Source organism: Mustelus asterias, chromosome 3 (genome assembly GCF_964213995.1).
Source record: "Mustelus asterias chromosome 3, sMusAst1.hap1.1, whole genome shotgun sequence".
In the NCBI taxonomy this organism is placed as follows: Eukaryota; Metazoa; Chordata; class Chondrichthyes; order Carcharhiniformes; family Triakidae; genus Mustelus; species Mustelus asterias.
The window spans coordinates 127149609-127171996 of NC_135803.1; the positions used below are offsets into that span (position 1 = coordinate 127149609).

The 22388-nt window shown below is 39.6% G+C and overlaps 1 protein-coding gene across 8 annotated transcripts in view; it reads right to left on the reverse strand.

Moving 5' to 3' along the window:
- LOC144491573 (filamin-B-like) overlaps window positions 1–22388 on the reverse strand; it is a 167804-nt gene that overhangs the window by 40070 nt on the left and 105346 nt on the right. For 6 of the 8 annotated variants that reach the window (XM_078209565.1, XM_078209561.1, XM_078209560.1 and 3 more), the window contains exons 10-28: window positions 21635–21772; window positions 19999–20131; window positions 19176–19312; window positions 18515–18708; window positions 16980–17093; window positions 16030–16173; window positions 15367–15490; window positions 13970–14130; window positions 13783–13873; window positions 11978–12147; window positions 9397–9514; window positions 7884–8146; window positions 6892–7489; window positions 4443–4616; window positions 3533–3695; window positions 2861–3021; window positions 2033–2200; window positions 1621–1713; window positions 114–237 (exon numbers count right to left, since the gene is read on the reverse strand). In XM_078209565.1, coding sequence (XP_078065691.1) covers window positions 114–237; window positions 1621–1713; window positions 2033–2200; window positions 2861–3021; window positions 3533–3695; window positions 4443–4616; window positions 6892–7489; window positions 7884–8146; window positions 9397–9514; window positions 11978–12147; window positions 13783–13873; window positions 13970–14130; window positions 15367–15490; window positions 16030–16173; window positions 16980–17093; window positions 18515–18708; window positions 19176–19312; window positions 19999–20131; window positions 21635–21772 — 3268 coding nt within the window. The remainder of the gene's footprint in view (window positions 1–113; window positions 238–1620; window positions 1714–2032; window positions 2201–2860; window positions 3022–3532; window positions 3696–4442; window positions 4617–6891; window positions 7490–7883; window positions 8147–9396; window positions 9515–11977; window positions 12148–13782; window positions 13874–13969; window positions 14131–15366; window positions 15491–16029; window positions 16174–16979; window positions 17094–18514; window positions 18709–19175; window positions 19313–19998; window positions 20132–21634; window positions 21773–22388) is intronic. The other 2 variants (XM_078209568.1, XM_078209562.1) reach the window with 1 other exon arrangement.

The following is a 22388-nucleotide window of genomic DNA, read 5'->3' on the forward strand; positions in this document are numbered from 1 at the left end:
GTTTATTCAGGGGTTGGTGTTCTTAGATTATGGAACTATTGTCATATCTGTAAGGAGCCACAGTTGACAGCAGCACACAGTTTAGCCTTGAGGGTTTAAGTTTCTGATATTACCTGCGAGGAATCTCTTCATCTCCATACTGGACTGAAACAGAATATGGCCCTTCGACTGAAGGTGTGTAGCTGATGGTGCGAGTGCCATCACCATTGTCAATAACCTCAGCAGGCTCAATTATGGCTGCAAGAGAAGAAATGAAAATACCAAAACTCTTGCATATCAGTCCAAAGCAAAAAGGCTAAATAAAGTAACCCATGTTTTTCATTAATCCAGGTAGTCAGCTGCGCACAAAAAGCTGGTTAGTCTTTTAAATAAATGCACTGCCGTCTAACAGTACTAAACGCTGCAAAACTGTAAAGCAGAGTCAAGACAGACCATTTCACTAGCTTTAGTAGATTTTTAATATTAAGCCATTCTGGAAAATGAGTGCAGGGGAAAAAAGACATCCATTTGGAGTCTTTTGCTCTTGGTATTCCATAACTAAGCAAACATTGCTACTTTAGTTCATATTAATTTTGTAATTTACTCATTCAAAGTTTCATGCACATTTTAAGGTTTGCTTTAAATCAAGAGCAGCACTGCAAGTAGATTTAGAGTGGCAATATTGTGCACCTACTCTAAGCTGCCTGGCCATAAATCAAGCAACACTTAGTCACAAGTTGGCTTACATTAACACCGCAATAAAGTTAGAGAAAATCTCCTAGTTGCCACACTGGCACCCGTTTGGGTACAGAGGGAGAATTTAGCATGGCCAATGCACCTAACCAGCATGTCTTTTGGACTGTGGGAAGAGACTGGAGCACCAAGGGAAATCCACACAGACAAAGGGGGGACGTGCAGACTCCACACAGTGACTCAAGTCGGGAATTGAAATTGGTTCCCATCGTTGAGGCAGCAGTGCTAGCCACTGTGCTACCCAATAAGGCATAATCTTGTGGGATTAATACAGCCCCATTGCAAAATACTACAACTGAAAACAGAATTCACATTAATTTTGAGTAGATTCACTTAAACCAGCCCATGTTGACCAGTCTACACTTCAATTAAAAGACATTGAAGCAAACCCAAAAAACAGAACTTTCAATGAGCAAAAGATTTAAAATAATTTTCTACCAGTCAGGTATGCAGTATCAAGACAATCATAACCAATGAAAGCCGTGAAGCAATCTGCTCATTCAGGATTCTTCAAAATTTACAGATGTCCAGAATTTGAAATAAATTTTCAACTAGGTCATGCAGAAATTTGTCATGAAATGCAACAGAAACGTGCAATTATAAATACTGATTGCATAATTGTTTTCATTTTAGAAAAATGTCAACCAGATTTCTCTAATCAGAATGGGGCTACCAAATAAATGGGATTAGATTTTAAAAATCCTTTATACAAAATTAACACAAGGCATGTTAAGAGTGACAACATGGAAAGTAAAATTCAACTTGAAGCATTAGGCCTAGCTCTTTGGTTCTTAATGTGAAAGCAGACAGGACCAGCTTAGTTGTTCCCGGCCATATACACCCGCCACCTTTCTTGCCTTGTGGAGATTAAGCAGCTCAAATCCAAACCTGTCTCACTGTCATTGTTCTTGGTCTCTCCTTTAAAGAAGTCTGCAATCGTTTTCAAAGGGCTGCGCCATGGTTGGGGCTGTGCCTCATCAACTAGAACAGAAAACCTTTAACTTGTAGCAAATCTGAACAGTCACTCAAAGGTGACAAGTGATGCCCTTAACCAAAAGAGCACAGTGCTTCGTAGCTGTGCAACTGGTCAAAAACTTTAAGACAATACTCAAAAAATTCCACTCCTAACAGTCATACAAGGCATGTACCTGGCACACAAGCATTGTATTGTACAATTGAATCATCAATCTTATACTCTGACTCCTCATCTTCACATCCAAAGAGTGAAAAGGTGTGTATAGACCTGTAGAGTCAACATTTTTGATCAGTGGCTAATTAAAACTGCTTGTTATGATCGTACCTTTTGGTCCCAGCACAGTTACTTGAAGGGGAGCTTTTCCAGCCTTGCTACAGTCCACGGTGAAGTGTTGTGGAACCTTGGCTCGTACTCCTGAACTCAGCCCAGGCCCACTACACTTCACTTTGCTTGGGTCCACAACATCTTTGACTGGCACCTTAAACGGGCTGCCTACAAAAAAACAAAGGATACTTCAATGATTTGCACTTTGGATCATTTTAAATGACAATGTAGAGAAAAGAGTAGAGGTTTCAGTTTTCACTGAAAAGGTGAATGTTAAAATGGACAATTAGACAAATTTATATCTGACCCAAGAAAATGCAGTATCCACAAGTCTAAGTATTGCTGTTAAGTCACTGTACAAATACTTAAAATGAATTCCAATCAACCTTTCACACAAACCATTCCAAATTTTAAAAATATTTCACAGGAAAGTCATCAACAGTAAAACAGAATGAAAAATTTAATCAGATTAGGAAATTCTGCTTGCATCAATTTAATATATGAAGTACATTAAATCAGGGTTTAGCCAAGAGATATACTCCATCATACAGGAAGGAGGCAAAATTTATTGATAGACATGAAGCACTGCCATTTGAAAATAATGTAGAATGAAAACATCCTGAATAAATAAGGGGAGATAAACATGGAGTTGAGTATCGTAGGAACATAGCTGAACATGTTAAACAATAGTTTCCTCCCATGACCAGACCTTTGAAATAATCTCAAATTATTGAAAAATGACTTCGAGATGATACCCATGTAATCCTCAATTTTTGTTTACAGTTGATTTAAAGCAGTAGATTGAGCAAAACAAATTTAAAGGCTTACCAGTTATGTGCTGTCCTCCATAAGTAATATTCAAGTCATAATCTCCAGGGGTGTAAGGGGTATATTCAACACTGCAGCTGCCATCTTTGTTATCCTTGCAAGAGATCTTTGCCTCCGAAGGTCCTTCAACAGTAATACCAAGGCCACCAGTACCTGCTCCTCTGCATCACAAGATTTTTAGTTACTAGCTTTGTTAGGGTATGAAAAATATATTACAGTTCACATGAGTTTAGCATTGTGCCACTATTCAATTCAAAATGAATTGTTCCAAAGCAGTGAACAGTTAAAAGTGGTGCAGCCTCCAAACTCTTTCATATTGATTGCTGCAGGATAATGAATTAGCGGCCAGTAGTCAAACCCACATCTAGACCCAAGGAAATGGGACAACAAAATGTCTCAAATGAAGGTTCGATAGACAAATAGCTGCAGTTCAGGTGTTTATGGGTCAAACATTGACATCAACGTTGGTAAATATTATAAACTTGTAGATCACTATATGCATGCTGTTTTTTCATGAGTCAACTGCTATTGATTCAACTATGTTTTTGATCAAGAATGAGGGGAACTTTTATGTGTGTTCAGTATGGGAATGTAGTTGCTGTGAAATGAATCCAGTCTCTTAAAATCCCAAGTGGAATAAATTGAACTCTCCAATCCAAAAGCAATTATTACCTTGTTACCACAGAGAACTTGTTCACTTTGTTAGTCAAGCCCTCCTGAAGTCCAGGTCCACTTGCTGAGACACGTGAAGGGTCACAACCTTCAGTGACTCCTACCTTGAATGGGCTCTTCGGAACTGGTGCATCATCATAGGTTACATCAATAGTGTGTATACCTGTACACAAAATATAATTTGACTGAAAGGGGAGGTTAAACCCTTACCATGTTCTAATACTGGGAATAGCAAGACATTGGTTTCATTTAAAAAGAACCAGCATTTGTAGGAGTTTTGGCTGTGACAAATGCTAAATAAGTACAACATAATAGGAGCAGGAGTAAGCTATTCGGCCATTCAATACAACCATAGCTGAACTTGTGTCAACTCCACTTTCTCCCCCCATCCCAAAATTCCCTGTCTCAGGCTCAAATATATTCAAAGATGGAGCACCCACAACCCTGAGTAGGGAATTCCAAAGATTCCCAAACACCCGAGTGAAGTAATTTGCTAAATAACCACCCCTTATCCAGAGATTGCATCCTCATGTCTGAAATTTCCCATGTTTGAGGCTAGCCTGTCAAACCCCATCAGAATCGCATGCATCTTTCTGCTGTGGGTGCTGCTTTGATCTTAAACATGCACTTGTGGACTGATCTGAAAACAAATCAGGGTCAATGATAGTCAATTATTAATTTATAACCCGAGACAAAGTGGCAGCTATTACTACAATGTTGGTGTGGAATGTAGCCTCTTGTCTATCCAGAAATTGAAATACTTTATCAGTTAAAGAATTTGCACACTAAAGAACTGGAGGGGTTAGATAAAGCTGAAGTTAAAAGGACATCCATGGAATCAGGTCTCAAGGGTTTGAACTCAAATTAGTATGATTAATTATGCCTTCTGCACAGTGAATTTCCATCATACCCTTTTCATATGGCGTGTACTCCACTGCATATGTCCCATTTCCATTATCCTTAATCAGACAATCGGTGCGAGATCCTGAAGGATTTATGACGCCTGCTTTGATATGGTTTCCTCCCACCTTGGTCAGTGAACTTGCATCAACAGTAAAGTCAGTTGTAGCATCACAAAAAACACCTACAGAAAGCAATGCAGCTTTAAGTAAAATCCAACCAAAAAAAATTGACCATTACCATCCTGGCTACTTTTTAGCATTAGCTGTACAATGCATTGTGTTATGGAGCAGAAAATCTCACTTTTGCACATTCAAGATCAGCTAGTTTGGACAAGTCCCATGTTGGAACATTAAAACTACACATCATTTGGGGGTTCTCTTCCTGGACTGTGCAGTATCCTTTTGCTAAAAATCAAGACAAGGACCTCAGAGTTCACAAAAGGTCAGCTGTAATGCTCTGCCTGAGCTAGCAGTCGTGTAAGTACGAGGACTGCCAGCAACCTTCAGGCATGCTGTGTTTGCCAAGACAAAAAAACTGGAGAGAATGTTTACAAATAATCATGGAACTGTAAATTAAAACATCACTGAAATATTGAATGACAGATCTAGCACAAGCCGATTCATAAAATTCCAATATATAATCCAGATTTAACATAATTACTCTAAAAATTGAGATTTCTAACCGACATTAGAGTCCCATTAATAGAAGGTTGAAACAATATAAAAAAGGGAATTTTTACGAAGCGACGATACATAAATTAAATCTACTTGGTGCATACATGAAATTTCAAGAACTTATGTAACCACCACAATTACAGTACTGAACTATTGCACTGGCAAGGCTTGCTAACAAACTCTGCTTGGGAACATAGCAATGTCTCATATTATACATCTTGTCACGCTTTTTTGAATTTGCTTATGTGCCTGACTGTCCATTCGTCATCCACCATGAAAAAAACAACTTCCCTTACTATCCCCTTTTCAGAGCTGGAATCAATGTCCCTTGGGTTAGAATTTGTGGTTATGTCAATTTAAGATTTGATCTATATTCCTTGGCAGGGATCGTTAAAGGTCTTCTGCTCCAGATTTCTTAATCCACTGTCCAGATTATGTTTAACCATCTCCAAAGCTTGTGTCGTTCCTATTTTAGAACAGATCAGGACTATGCACAGTGCTCTTGCCGTCGTCAAACCAGTGCACTCTACAAGTTGAGCTATTATCCCTGTCAGGATAATGTTCAACCTCCTATATACTCAAATTGTTAACCACTTTACTGCACTTAAGTGACTCAATCCACCAATAATTAGTGAAGGTCATTTAAACTTGTATTCTTGCCCCCCCCCCCCCAAAAATGAAACATCTGGCAGTGATTAACATGACCCCAAAATCGTCATACATTTAGACAGGCAAGTGGCAATCAAAAAACCTGTAGTGTGTATATAAATTAGATCTTTATGATACTTTCTTTAATAGGGAAGCAGTTTTTCTTTAAAGTAGGTTTGCTGCAAAGTTAAAAAATGGTAAATATTTTCCAAAACGGTTTGTTCTGTCATTCCAAATTATTAAAAATAAAAACATGATAGAATGTGACTGGTTTACAGCTTTGTATATTGATCACAAAATGAAATGTTGGAACACTTAAATGTTATACAACTACAAGATGTGCACATAAAAAGTGGAAATAAAGATTCCCTGACTCATGTAACTATAGTTCCGATTGAACTTTGTGCAGTCAGCTTACACAATATTGACTGTTAAAATGAACAAGTTATCCATAACAGAATGGTTAAAATAAAATTTAACTTGATACAAGTGGCTTTAAAGCTAGCTAATTTTAGAATTAGAATAGGATTACAAAAATAAACATATTCCAAAGAATAGCAAGTACATGTATGCGATTGCCAATGTAATTCACCACTAACCATTCAAACCTGCAAAATGTTAACGATGGCAGGGAACTGAAGCCATATTAGGCATTGGTCTGGGCTCAAAGGCTTGTTGACAATCCAAGATATGCTGCACTGTTAGTTAACCTCATTCAAAACATGACCTCTAAGTCTTCATCTGCCCTCAAAGGCAGATGTAAAAGATTCTGTATCACGCAAGAACAGTAGTGAACCTGCCCCGACTAGCCCTCCACCACTCAACTATACAATGAAAACCTGGCTATTTGTACCATTGCTATTGTCAGTGCACTCTTCCTGTGCACAGATTTTGCTGCTACATTTTCTGAATTAAAGCAGCAGTAAGCAAATTGCTTTGGGATATCCTGATCAATTTTAATTTATACAGAATATTTTGTGTAAATTGACTTTCTAGCTATAGTTCAATTTCATATCATGTTACAATAATTGTGCTGATTTTATTGGCAGGGGATACAATAAATATCAAAGTGGAAAAATGTTTGCTAAAAGACCACAAGAATAGCCAAAAGGTTGAGAAATACAAACAGCTTACCACGTCCTTCGATTCCAGGTCCATATACTTTAACACTGCTTGTATCAACTGCTGGATCCACCTGCAGCCGTACTGGAAATTTGGGCACAGGCTGCCCTCCATATTTCAGTGCAATTGTGTGGGGACCATGCTGACGTGGAATACAGCTGACTGTGTGAGTGCCATCGCCATTATCCTGAATGTGGGCTTCAGCCTGAACACCTTTCTCTGATACTGGCTCTATGGTCAATTCACCAGGGCCAGCTTTAGAACAGTCAACAGTGAATAGTCCAGCTTCTCCAACTTTTCCACGTTCCAATCCAGGACCAGAGGCAATAACTTTGGAGGGGTCAAAGGGCAGTTTCACATCTGCCTTGAATGGGGAACCCGGAATGTGAACTTCTTCAAACAAAATATTAATAAGATATTCACCAGCTTCATTTGGTAAATAGGAGACTGAACAGGTTCCATCCCCATTATCTGAGCACTCAATCTTGGCTTCACATGGACCTTCCACAGTGAGACCCAGCCCACCTGTACCAGCTCCTTTGGTGTCTATGGTGAATTCAGCAGATTTGCCGACAACACCACTTTTGAGGCCTGGCCCATAGGCTTTTACCTACAAAAGAAACAAGGTTCATGGAAGTTAGCACACTAGATGCAGCCACAAGTGGAATGTTAAAGATATCACCTACCCCAATTCAGATTCAAATCTTAATACAATAGCAACTAGTTTAATAGCTAAATGGCTTATCTTGACTAGGATACCTCCAACACAAGAATAATCTGTGTCTTCTATATCCCCAAAATGGGAGTGCTCTCGGGTTTCAACTTGGATTGGAAACTCAACTGCATTATAGATTTGCTTGCTTTTCAGTGCAGAGGAAGAGAACCTCGACTTGCTCAATTCTTCAGTTCCTAAATTTGGTGGTTTCTATATCAAAAGAATCTAGAAGCTTGAAAAAAAAAGGTACAAAACACCACGGCAAAAATCTAAATTAGTAGCCACTTACCTTGGAAGGATCTGGAGGAAGTGCAGCTTCCAGAGTGAATGGGCTGCCTACAATTGGATTCCTGTCATACATCACATCTACCGTGTATAGTCCTTCTTCCTTGGGGATGTACTTGGCAACACAAGCATCCTTACTGGTAACTGGCTCTACTACACAAGGCACAGGTTTCTGTGAAGGGCTCGAGATGGTCACATCCACTTTACCTTGCCCCCCTGCTCCCTTTGTGTTTATGCTGAACTGCTGATCTTTCCCAACCTCTACTCCTAATAATGGAAAAAAAAATGTATTTATTATGCAAACGGACAACCATGAACACTGACAGTTACCTAGTGTACAATTCTTCAGACAAGAGAATTCAGGAATAGGGACATCTTCCAAACATGCACCTGGAGGTTGGCATTTTCTGGCCATTCACACTGGCAAGATATTCCAGTCCTACCAATGGCAAAACCTGCTGAGGGTTTCCTGGCAGCAGGGGGTTTGCATGCATGTTGAAACAAAGTGTCAAGGGGGTGGGGGCACTTAAAATTCTGCCCCATGTCTCACCTCTTCTGCACAACACCCAATATTACAAAATTAAATTCACATTCATCTCAGAATTGACATTATTGGCAGTTTATGTCTTTAGGGGGACCAGATGTGGTCAACTAGGTTAGCGTTGGACAGAGCTAATTGAGTGCAAAAAATGCATTCATTACAAAATCTGACCTGTAGTCAGCCTCACTAACATCCTGAAAAAAGTCTTGTGCCTAATCAAGAATCTTCAGAGAGAGGTCACCCTTGGACAGATCACCACAAACACAAATAGAACACCATAAAGAATAGCAGAAATATTCAAAAACAGATCAATCAAAAAACTGATATTTAGCCATCACTAAAAGGTGGTCCAAAACAGAAAAATACAATGCAAACTCTAAAAATCTGACATGGGGAAATTGTATTTTTGTTGGGTTGCCAGTTTTAGTTAACAGCATACTAAAAAGACAGCAAGATCGGGAATAGTAGAAAATGAGAACAAAAACGTAGTAGAGAAAGCAATGCAATAGTCATTCCAAGTATAAGATGGTTACAAGGGAACTTGGTGATGACAGCAATAGCTGAAAACATATCGAAGACAATTATACATAATGTATTATGCTGAAATAACCCTCATTTTATTCTGAACTGCAAAATTTTGCTTTAAATACATATCTGTGCAAAGTGTCAAATGGTTATGTTGGACAACTCTGCAGGATTAGATAGGTTAGCCAATGCAAAACCTGAAGAAAGATTAATTCAGATGGAATACATATTCCAGGTACTCAAATTTGCACTCAGTTTAAATATTGACTTCAGAAAAGAGGTTGCTGAATTCTATTAGACACGTGACTAGAAGTGCAATTGTAATGTATGTTATAAATGTGAAGCATTTAGCACAGAAACTGAAGCTGCAACACTGTTCAAATCAAAACGAACTGATCTAAAAGTACAAATACATTTCTTTAGAAGCAATTCAAATTAAAGATGTACATACTGTTTTCAAGACCATTAACCATGATCTTGTTCATGTCAAGTGGGTATGCTACCTCTATGCCGAAGGGACTCTTGGGAATTGGATCGCCACCATAGGTCACAGCAATTCCCATCTTACCCTGAAAATACACATTAGAATAACACTTTGTATACTTTACAAAACAGGCCAGAGCAGTTTTACCCAAATAAATAGATTTCACATGAATATACGACAGGCCACTCCACCCTTGAGCTTGCTCAGACATTCAATAAGATCATGGCTGATCAGATTGCAAATCCCATTTTCTTGCCTACCCCAATGACCTTGCTCACCAAGGATATATCTAGCTTTGCCTTCATATTCGAAGACCCAGCTTGCCTTTTGAGGAGAGGTTCCAAAGGCCCCCAGCCCCTTCATCAGCCTCAAGTTAAATCCCCAATTTTTAAAACTGTGACCCCATGGTTCTCCCACAAGAGGAGGCATCCTTTCCACATTCACTGCCAAGCCCCCTCAGAACATTGAAATCTTTTTAATCAAGTCACCTCTTACTCATGTAAACAGTGGATACAAGCTGAATCTTCATGACAACCCGCTCATTCCAGATATTAAACCTTTGCCAAACTGCTTCAAATGCATTTATTTCCAATAAAGGAAATCAATATGGTACACAATATTTCAGATGTCCTCACCAGTGTTGAAGTTATTCTACAACGGTAGAATAACTTCCCTACTTTTGTAATCAGTTCCCCTCACAATAAATGATAATATTCTATTACTTTACTTGCATACTAACATTTACAATTCATGTATTAGGACATCCGTATTCTTCCGAATCCAAGCTCTGCAATTTCTCACCATAATGTGCTTTTGTATACCTCCTGCCAAAATGGACAATTTCACTTTTGCCCACATTATACTCCATTTGTCAGATCTTTGCCCATTCACTTAACCAATGTCACTTTGTAGCCTCCTTGCATCCTTTTCAGAACTTGCTTTCCTACCCATCTTGTCTCAATATCTGTACATTCATCCAAGTCATTTACATAAATTAAGTTGAGGCCTGGCACAATTACATTCTGCCAACCAGAAAAGACCCACTGATGGTTACCCCCAGTTTCCTTTAGCAAGCCAATCTTCTATTCATGCCAATGTTACCTCCCTACAACAACCTTTGTGGCACCTAATCAAGTGTCTTCTAGAAATCCAATTACTGTACATTCAACAGTTCTCCTTTATGTACAGCATGTGACTCCTTCAAAAAGCTCCAGTAAATTGATTAAACAGTATTTCCCTTTCATCAAAACATGTTGACACTATCCAATCACCTGAAACATTTCCAAACCTGCGTAAGAAGCTACTATTAAACGTCTTACATGTTCCCTGTGGCACATTTTTTAAAAATTTGTTCATGGGATGTGGGTGTTGCTGGCTATTGCCCATCGCTGCAGGCAACTAAGTCAACTATATTGCTGTGTATCTGGAGTCACATGTAGGCCTGATTTCCTTCCAAGGGATATTAGTGAACCAGATGACTTTACGACAATCAGTGGTTTCACGGTCATTAGACTTTTAATTCCATATCTGTATTGAATTCAAATTTCACCATGAGCAGTGATGGGATTTGAACCAGTGTCCCCAGCATATTACGCCGAGTCTCTGGATTACTAGTCCAGCAACAATACCACTGCCCTCCCCTGCCCAAGTTAAGATAGCTGGCCTGTAGTTTCCGGTCTCCCTTTGACTAAAAATAGGGACATGTGCTATTTTCCAATCTAATGGAATCTTCCCCAAATCTAGTGAATGCTGGAAAATTAAAACCAAACAACTATTTTACTAGCTACTTCGAAGACTCAGGAAGTTTCAGGACTCAGGTCAGCCCGCAGCTCCAACTATTTGCTCAATCTCATTTCTCTGGCAAGTCTAATTTTCTGGAGTTCCTTGTCCCATTTCCTGACAACCATTTCTGGAATGTCACCTGTATCTACATCCTCTATAGTAAAAGAGGGATACAAAATACCTATTCAATTCGTTAGCCATCTCCTTACTTTCCATTATTAATTCCCCACACTCACTTTCTATAGGACCAACACTTAGAAACTCATCTTAATACTCCCTCAATCTTTTAGTCATTCTCTGCAATTCTTTATATTCTGTTCAATTTTCTGACCTGCCATTCACCCCACTGCAAAATGCTTTTTCTTTGTGGTATATTTAACTAGTTAACCACAGATGGTGGGTTTTCAATGGAATTCTTTGCTGGATTGTATCTATATTGAGTATTCCAAAATGTTTGTTGCTGCATCTTGATTGATGTATCCCTTAACTCCATGTGCCAATTCACTACTTTCATGCCCTCATAACCGTCCTTCAAGTTTAGAATACTAGTTTTGCCCCCACTATCCTATCCCTCTAACAATGCGAAATTCAATCATATTAATGATTACTGCGACCTAGGGATACCTTCAGGAGGTCATCAATTAATCCCACTCATTGCACAGTACCAGGCTAGTATTGCCTGCTCTGCTGCTGTTCCAAGAAACTATCCCAAAGATCTTGATACCATGCAAGAAATAAAGTACAATAGGTGAATACCAGCACCCACCTGCTGTAGTGGCGTATACTTGACTGTCTGAGAGTAGTCATAATTATCGATAATTTCAAAATCACCAACGGCGTCTCCTTTTGCAGGTCCACTGAAGCGTGCTTGAAGTGGGGCCTTCCCAGCACCCTTTGTAAAGACGGTGAAATGGGTTGGCTTCCCAAGTTCTACTCCTGTCCATTGAAAGAACATTACTCAGAGCTCAAAATTATGCAACAAATGCCATCAGACAACAGGGAAACAGAAATGGGGGATGGGGCAGCTTGCCCCTAAAGTATGAGAAATTTGCCCTGCAGAATACAATTTCAAAATATTCCACTGAATAAGCAAATAACTGATCCCTGCTCCGTCACAACGAGATTACTCACTTCAGAGGTCTGTGTTTCCAGCTAGCCCGAGACTGCTGGTAAAACATGGGAATGACTGCCAGCAGCTAGAGTTAACAGCACCTCACTCCAGAGGAAAATTAAACCAGTATTTGAAACCATTGAACAAGTTTGCAAAGAGATGGCCAGTTGAGTATAAGCATTACATTGAGCACAATCAGCCCAGTATTGTCCCCCTCAATCAAATCACACCTGACAAAAATGTGCACACCCAAAATCTCAGCTAGTCCACTAGAGTGAAAGGAGGAATACAATATTGGATAACCCTGACAACTAAGACAAACATGTTATTTACCATGGCTGATGTGTTTTGACCATTATCCTTCCAAGGCAAGCAAGGTTCTCTCCATTTTCTGGAGTCAAGAACAGTATATTTACTACGGAATGATAGAGTTGAATACCAATTTAACATCTGCTTAGAAGTACCTTGATTATTTACAGTTGCTCCCTGCAGATATTTCCAGAATGAATTGAGGCTTGCTCAAGAAGCAAGCATTACGTTAAAAATTATACTCCACAAGAACATACCAGGCAAACCAAAAGCAGACAGTCTTTTGGCCTAGGTTAGCTTTCTCTGACAAAAGCTACATAGTGGTTGAAAAAGGAAAGATCGCCATGGGGGTTAGGGGCACAGAACAGCACTATTCTAAGTCATAAGGAAACCACATGGTTTCCAGAGTCTTTTCAGGATTTATCACGTTACATTACTCAATGACCAAAGACATATGGAGCTGCCTATTTTGAACAATCAAGTCATGCACTGACATAAATAGCCTTTTAACCATAATTATTTCATACTGCATTTCTGCGGTAGCACAAATGCTCAATATTTCTTCACACCACAGAACCACCCTTAGCCTCAATTACTTAAATCTGATTGCATTTATTTTTTTAAAACTAAGCAACTAGCAGCAAGCACCAAATTTGTTATCGACATTCATTAAGGCACTCTGAAGTTGCCCAAAGACTGCTGTGGACCCAATACTTCCATCGTGGTACATCACTCTTGGCTATGGACATGCATTAGATAGTGGATCAGACTTCTTTTCCAGGGCTACCATAAAGGAGAAGCTTGTAATTGACAATGACAATGACAGAGGCCAAAATATTTCAATTACAATTCAGGGAACTGATTAAGATAAGCAACAAAGACTTAGTCTGAGGCATTTCAATTTGATCTACTAAACCTGAGCAATGGTTCAAAGCAAAACAGAATGTACTCTGCTTCATTGAGAGAGTCCCAAGATATTCTACCCAGTTCACGTACATGCTTTGGAGCATTTGATACACTACTATGTTATAAGCTGTGAATACTGGCAAAAAACTTTAACCAATAGCACAGAACAAGGTGCAAAATAGACAAAGATCAGAAGGCTGAACTGACCTACAAATGCTCTCATGGGATTAAGTGTTGACTCTTACCAGTTTTATTTAACCCTGGACCTTCAGCCTTGACTTTGCTGGCATCATGTGATGGATCCACTTTAACTCTGAAAGAGCCAATGGGAATTTCCTATTGAAAAAAAAAGGATGGAGGATTAGTCGATTGCACAACAAGCTACAAGAGCCAAACTGTAATGCTGGGTAGCTTTAGTTACAGGATACAAACCTGACCAGCAAAAAGCACTTTAATGGTGTACCGTCCTGCAGCAGGGGGTGTATATTTGACTGTGAAAGTATCGTTAGGATTTGTAATGATGTCAAATTCAATGTCCTCCTCAGATTCACTAATCACACGAGCATCACATTTTATGCCAACACTGACATCACCTGAAGACAAGTGTAGAAGAGAAGTTACGATTGGCCTCAACTGGAAACATCTGTAAATCTGCTTAGCTAGTATCACATTTTCCCGATAACCAAATACAAATTTCCTTCCATATTGCACATTTGCATTTCTGCTTGGCCTTCTGCATTGAGTGGTAATGGGGATGCATCGGTCTTGGCTAGTAATAGTAACAGGCTCTCACCACTACGACAGAAATCAGAGCTCAATCTTTTCCTGTGACATACCCATGCACAAATCACAAGAGCAGTGAAGTTCAGGAATCCTGCCAATTTTTTCCTCTTCAACATGGGAACGTTAAAATTAATTTTAATATTTCCTAGTCATCCAAAAAGATCAACATGGACTTGGGATGAAACCAGAGATCGCCCCAGTCTGTTTGACGAATACTAGATAAAACACAATGCTGAAAATTCATCAAGTCATGGACTGTTTAATCTGACACACTGTTCAATAATTATTCTTTTAGGATTAGGATTTCAGAAAAAAGTCTTAAAGCCAAATGTTTGCTCACCATTGAACTGGTCTGTTCTGAACCAGAGCAAAATGCATGATCAAGAAAGGTTGGACAGACAAGTGGCAAGTCACATTCTCACCTCACAAGTGGCAGACAATGACCATTTCCAACAAGACAGAATCCAACCTTTCCCTCATGACATTACCATCACTGAATCCCCTACTTAAGAAAGTTTGACACCATCCAGGATAAAGCAGCCCACTTGATTGGCACCTCATCCACCAACTTAAATATTCACTCCCTCCAGCACTGTGGCAGCACTGCATACCATTTTATAAGATTCACTGCAGCACCTTCCAAGCCCACAACCTATATCACTCAGAAGGACAAGGGCAGCAAATGCATGGGAACACCACCACCACCTGCAAGTTCTTCTAGCCACACACCACCCTGACTTGGAAATATACTACTATTCCTTCACCCTTACTGGGTTAAAGCTGTGGAACTCTCATCCTAACTGCACTGTGTGTCTACCTACATCACATGGACTGCAACAGTTGGGAGATGGCTCACTATTACCTTCAAGGATAATTAGGGATGGGTAATAAATGCTGGTCTAGCCAGCAACACCCACATCCTGTAAATGAATAAATAGAATGAGTGAGTCAGTCTTATGGTATGACCACAACTAGAAGAGCAACTGTGCAGAAATGGTCGAGGGAAACAAGAAATGAATAGCATATTTTCCAGGCCTTTTCCTTACCTTCCCCAGCTTCTGTGCAATCCACTGTAAAATGAGTCGGTTCATTAGCTTTCAAACCAGTTCTTTCAATGCCGGGACCAAAAACCTTCACCTTTTGTGGATGACTCCCCTGACCGATATTAATCTAAAGACACAAGTTAATTTAGAAAAACGAAACAGCTAAGCAGTCATTTTAAACATGCCTGTGCTTCACATAACTGTAGATAAATATACACTTGTGTGGTACTGAACTATGCAAGAGTCACAAATCATCCCAAAGGGGCCATAATTAAATTTCCTAAAAGGTTCTTGGCATAAAGAATGAGTTTCAAACGGATTTCAAATTTAAATTCGCTACTTGGGAAATTCCCAAATAGCAAGGAGTTCAGTACAACACTGGCCCCAACCAAGAATTTTAGCCAAGACTTGGTGGTTATGGAGAATAAAAAATAAAAATCCTGAAACCATTTTTGTCAGAAGTTAGCCTTGGCAAGTATCAACATATCTGCATGAGGAAAAGGGCAAAGTAACTACTTTTACATAGCTACTGAAAGCAAAATTAAAGTTGTAACAATGTCTTGCAAAGCAACATTCAGACATTAGGGTACAGGCCATTGACAGGAACACCACCTTCCTACTACGTGCAAGATAGAGGGAATGAGACAGAAGGGAATGCCAACTTACTCTGAATGGGCTGTTGGGGACATTGACTCCTCCCCATGCAACTGCAACAGTGTGTTTGATCGGTTTGGTCGGAGTATAGGAGCAGGCTGTTATTCCATCACCTTTATTCTTTATTTGAACATTGATAGGAATGCCCTCTGAATCCTATAAAGTGCAGATACAAACAAACAGTCAGAATCCCTACAGTGCAGAAGGCAGCCATTTGGCCCATCGACCCTGCACTGACAACAATTCCACCCAGGCCCTACCTCCATATTTACTCTGCCAATTAACCTAACCTGCACATCTTTGGAGTGAGGGAGAAAACACAGAACATGCTAACTCCACACAAGGCATTCACCCAAGACTGGAATTGAACTCAGGTCCCTGGTGCCAAGAGGCAGCAGTGCTAACCACTGTGCCACCCAATGGAAAAGCTTCTTACATTAAAGATTGCCTTATGCAGCAGGATCTTTATCTAGCAGTGCTATCTATTATAACTTCAACGATTTCACCTTCAAAGTGATAAGAATTCAGCTGCAGGAGGAACTTTCCAAGTCCTTGAACACCGAATGTCACAAATCTAAATACACAAATTTTAAGCTAAAAATGGGATCCCAATTCTCAGAGTGTGTTCAAGACAAATAAGAGATTTCCATCCCCCTCTCCCCCACCCACCCCAAACTGCACATACAGGATTACAATCCATGCAAGTGCATTGTCTGTCATGGGTGTACAAACAGGTGTTACTCATTCACTGTACTAAGCAGCCCCTGAACTAGAGCGTCTGGGGCCAATTTTCTATTCTGTTGCCAAAGAATGTCAACCTGTTTTTTTTTTAAATCAATAACCGGTTTTCTATTGCTTCATATAGATAGTTGGCAAGGGCATATTTTCCAAATTGCATTGGAAAGTTCATACAATGATAAGAGTTGTGTCAATAGTGGGAAAACTGCAGAATTGGTTCTTACTTGTGCATAAATTTTTAGTGGAGCCTTCCCAGCATCTTTAGCATCCACTGTGAATTCAGCTGGTTTGTGAACAATGCAGCCAGTTTTCTCCAAGCCAGGACCATAGGCTTTAACCTGCACGAGGAGGAAAACACCACATCTTGTAACAAAAAAGTCATCGTTCAATAGATTCCTCCATTGTTCAGACCATACAATATCACAGCTGCCATTCAAAATACCTAATATATAGATATCCCTTTCAGGATTACCAAATTAGCCTAAACCAGAAACATCAACTTTAGGGCTAAGAGGTATTTTAAGCTTATACTTGAATGACTTTGCATTTTATTTGCTGATCTTTGCAACATACAGCACCAAGCATCTTCTACATTGTAAAATGCAGCTTCGAAAACCTACACGCTTATTTAGCCACTTTCCACATTCATCTGGCTATCATGGCTGATCCAGCCTGTTACTAAATAAGGGGGGAAAGCCCTGGTCATCAAGCACGTACAATATAGTTAGACAAAAATGAGCAAGCTACAACAAGTTGCGAAATGGATTCCACACAAAGACAGATGAATCTGTGTCAACATACATCCCAGCAGACCTGATAATACATCTCTTGAATAAAAGGCACTACAACCAACTTTAAGTACTGGTCATTCTTGAGCGCTAGAATTTTGCTTTGCTAATAACTTAATGGTTTCTGTTGTGTGCTTATAACAGATCCAGGATCTAAATCATATCGATGCAATCTCCTTTGCACCTTCCTCACAATTAGCCAGAGTGTGTGAGCAAGAGACAGGAGGCAGCCCTCTATGAATTACCTAACAGTATGCGCCATGGTCATCAGGTTTTATAAAAATGAATTTAAGACAAACATTTAATGCATCGGAAGTTCTGTGCATTTGACTTGCCCTTTGTATGCTTCAGAAGTGGTGTTTACAATGACCTGGAGTTCTGGCTGAGCAAGCACAAGTGTCACCTGCATACTAGAACTCAACGACTGAAGCACATAGGAGCAAACCAAAAATCACTCCAATGAGAGGCTTGGACAATTTACAGCAGGCACTTCAAAACACTGAAGTATCACCAGCAGTGTGATTGCAAGGTCCTCCAAATCTGTTGGCAAGATAATGTTCCAACAACAGCCCTCTTCCAAACCAACATGTCCAGCATAAAGGCATTTAACAGCTCTGGATATGACATTCATATGCCAGAGGCCACATTCCCAAAGCAACTACTCCACTCAACTTGCAGCAAAATACTTCCAGGACGACAGTGGAGATGCTTTAAGAGATGTCCTCAAAGCAGAGGTGGTTAAACATCCCCATTGACTCATGGCAATCCCTAGAAAAGATTCATTTTGGACATGACAAAATGAGACACCGTCAGGAACATAGAGATGAAGTGAAGCTCCAGAGTGTACAAACTTCTAAACTCATCTACTCAACCACCTAAGCACCAACTGCCCCACAAAGGTGTACTATTAGTTATCTCAACCCATCAAACTGATGGGAACAAGTCATACTTGATCCCAAAAGGACTCTTGCCTTATCAGGATGGAAGGAACTTGATGCAGGTTGGATGGTGGCCATAAAAGGACTATCCACGATGTCCTCATCATCGCACAAAACATGCACTGCATATTCACCAGGTTCTGTTGGCCAGTAGCATACATTACAGGAGCCATCACTCTGATCATCACATTCAATCTTGGCTTGAGAGGGACCCTCTACTGCAAAACCTGAGGAACAGATTAATCTTTCAACATTTGTAGCTCAGAAATTCAAAACAAAATTACAATTCTGACTATCTCAAAGAGAAGAGTGTTGAAGTTATTTACATGTTAAACAAAATTTGGTCCATCTATAACTGGATGAGCTTGTCATGTGTCACTGGCTCACCTTTTCATTCAGCGTGATATTCCATTTTAACAAGCCAAATAATGTATTTTTTAAACAATCTGAAGTTGCTCCACACAGCACAAGTGCCTTCTAAAGCAAATTCGATGTGAAATTTATTTGTGAAGCCCGAAAGAGTGTGCAGTTGAAGATGTAACATCTAGTGCACGGCAACATGAACATTCTGTAAATGGAGTTCTTGGGAGCAGGTTAATCCTGCAACTCCAATAAAGACAGACCAGCCCTGGTCTCAAATCACAATTGCTATAGTATTTAATGTAAAAACATTTTGCAAAACCAACAGCCTTACCCAGCACACCAACATCTGTCCCAATAGTTTCTACGACAAAGTCTGCTGACTTGCCAACAACTCCTCCATCAAGGCCAGGTCCCCAGGCTCGTATCTTTTGAGGACCTGCTTCAGGTCCAATCTGAATTTCAAAAGGACTAAGGAGGGAAAATATTTCTGTGTTCAGGCTGAAACCACGATCACAATATTCTAGTAATTTGCACTACACCAAAGGGTTTAGCATTTAATTTTGTTATACTTAGTACACTAACAGTTAAGAATGATCTTGCCAACATTTAAAATTTAATTCATGTAAACACAACAGGAAATTGAAAAAATACAATGTTTCATACAAATTGTTTTACATTAGACTAACATGTCCAAAAGCAGTTGAAGATTAAACATCCTGCAGCTGGTCACATTGCTTTAGTTGTTGTAACTATCAACTCTTCAAAGTCATAATCATTTAAGGATGAATCAGGAACATTTTTGCTTGCCGAACAGTACATCTGTTACTCTCTAAGGGAGAAGTTTCATTCAAAAATATCCTACAGCTTTAGTTTGGGGTTGGGACAGGGGAAAGATCCAAATAGTTAGATGGAATGCACAATAGTTTTAAGCTGTAAGGCTATGTACAAACAGCAGATGAATAGAGGGGCTTGAGTTTTAAGCAGTTCATTTTAGGAGTTTGGTTGTTTTAAAAAGAAAAGTGGCTATAATGAGGGGGCTGGGGAAATTACTTTCAAATCAACAATTGATTTATTTTTGAACTAGAAATAAACTTAAAAATTTGTTATCCTCATTTGAATGTATCAACTGAGCTTTAAAAGACAGAGAAACTCACCTCCTGGGAATGTTAAGGCCACCCCAGGTGATAGTGACAATGTGTTTTCCGGGTGTGACAGGGTAGTACTCATAGGAAAAGGCATCCCCGCCATCCAAAAGATCTTTTTGTTTCACAGGCTGCTCCAAGCCTTCTGTCAAGGAGATATAACCAACAGACTTTGAGACTATGCAAACATAGCTTGGATTAACCAAAGTTAATTGCATCAATGCAGTCTCCTCTACATTAAACACAGACGCGGTGGCCACTTAGTGGAAAACCTTTACTCCATTTGCACACAACCAACTTTCCTGTTGCTTGCCATTTTAATGAAGCACTTTGCCCTCATGCCCACATGCCTGGTCCTTGACCTGCTGCAATGCTCCAGGTGAAGCCCAATGCAAGCTGGAGGAGCAGCATATCTTCTGATTGGGTACATTGCAGTCCTTGGGATTTGAGCTCAACAACTTTAGATTCTTCTCCATCTTAAAACCCCTTTTTAAAAAATGATCCAACATGTATTGCTCCAATTCAAACTATTCCCCCTCCCACACCAGGAGGGTTTTGTTCTTAAAGTTGCAATCTCTTACAGCACTAAACACATTCTCCCTCAAGAGTCAAAAGGACTCTAAACAGTGACTCAGGTTTCTCTAATAGATGCTGTCAGACCTGCAGAGTTTTCCAGCATCTCTGCTCTTGATAATAGTTTCAAGGCTCTCTTAGCAGGTAACCATAAAAACAAAACTGTGTATTGCTCTTTATTTCACGTGCCACAGGGGAAATGTTAAGGTCACTGATGAAATCACATTTTAAATAAAGGGCCTGGAAATTCAGTGTTAAAGATAAGGTTGTCTGGCAGCACAATTCACAAAATCCAATTTTAAAACTAACCTACTACTTTATTGCTAGCGAAAGCACATCTCACTTGATGCCCACGTATATTGTTAACTTAATTGTTTGTGGTATTGCTTTCTCAAAACTAACAGGAAGTATATTTAGAATATCGACATTCACAAGCTTCAAATGGTGGAAAACTGTGTTGCAAGTTTTAGATTTAGCAAAATATTTAATTAGAAACAGAAAAACTACAGCACAATACAGGCCCTTCAGCCCACAAAGTTGAGCCAAACATGTCCCTACCTAATTAGAGTCTATTCACTAATTAACAGAACAAAAACAGAATTCATTGTCTCATTAATGACAGTCACATGGTCATGGACAAAGACCTCAACAAGAATGCCAATCATGATGGCGTTACTCTTTTTGGCCCTTTGACCCCAATGAGCAAGGTAAGCACAAAACTGAAACAGTCTGGGATGTGGGGCAGAATCAGTCTTGACCATTCAAGTGCTGGAAAGTGGAATTAGAACAGTTGGCTGGTTTGTCTTTGAGCAGCGCAGATGTGATGGGCTGAAGGGCCTTTTTTTGTGCTGTATACCTGACTTTATGACTCAACTTCAAATTGCTATTCCAAAGTTATATGAAGAAAAGACAAGCAGCAGGGAGCCTAGTCTGAGAGCAAATCTGGATTGTTGGAATGCTAGCTGGGTTCCCTCTTCCTCAGTTCATGCCTTGCTAGTTTTTAAAAACCTTGGGGAAGAGGACAGTTAACCAGGTTACTTGTTCCAATAAAACCCATCCTTTGAGCAAAACTTACTTGGTCCTTTCACCATCACTTTCAGGTCACCACTTCCAGCCCCTTTAGTATGAACTTTAAAGTCAGCAACTTGGCGAATTCTCAGTCCTTTAGGTTGTAGGCCACGCCCAGTAGCACGACAAGCATTGGGGTTACAAGCTGGAACAGAAAGAAAAGTTGAAGTTTCCACTGAGTCCAGTAAAGTTGTGTTTCGGGCTAAGGGGAACGAGACAACAGAATAAAGAGTGAATAGACCCAGTGGAGGTAAATGGTACCAATCGTAATTAGCAATGTTAATTGTCAGCTTTAAACTTGAGATAAAACCCTCAGTTGCAAGTCACTGGAAGTACAAAGGGATGTGTACCAAACAAGAGAGACTTCTGATCAAGTTAGCATTAAGGAACACAAGTCACCTTTCGCATTTCATTCTCAAATTTTTCTTTGGGCGGGGAGAAAGAGAAAAGAGTTGGAAACTTGGATCTAATACAGACATGGAATTGGTTAATACCTTTGACACTGGAATAAGTGCAACCTGGAAACCAAAACCTTGAGTTTAAAGCAAAATTATGTTGAAAGCTTTTACTATGTGCTACAAAATTAACTGGCTTAAAGTGTGTGACAACAAATCATTTGCTCAGCAATTGTTTATGTACACTCCAGATTAACCAATGCCAACTTCCTTTTGCAACAATGAAACACAAGTGTAAATGAAACAAACACTTCCTTTAGTTTCTAGCTACCCTCCTCTCAATGCCAATTCAAGGAATAAATATTG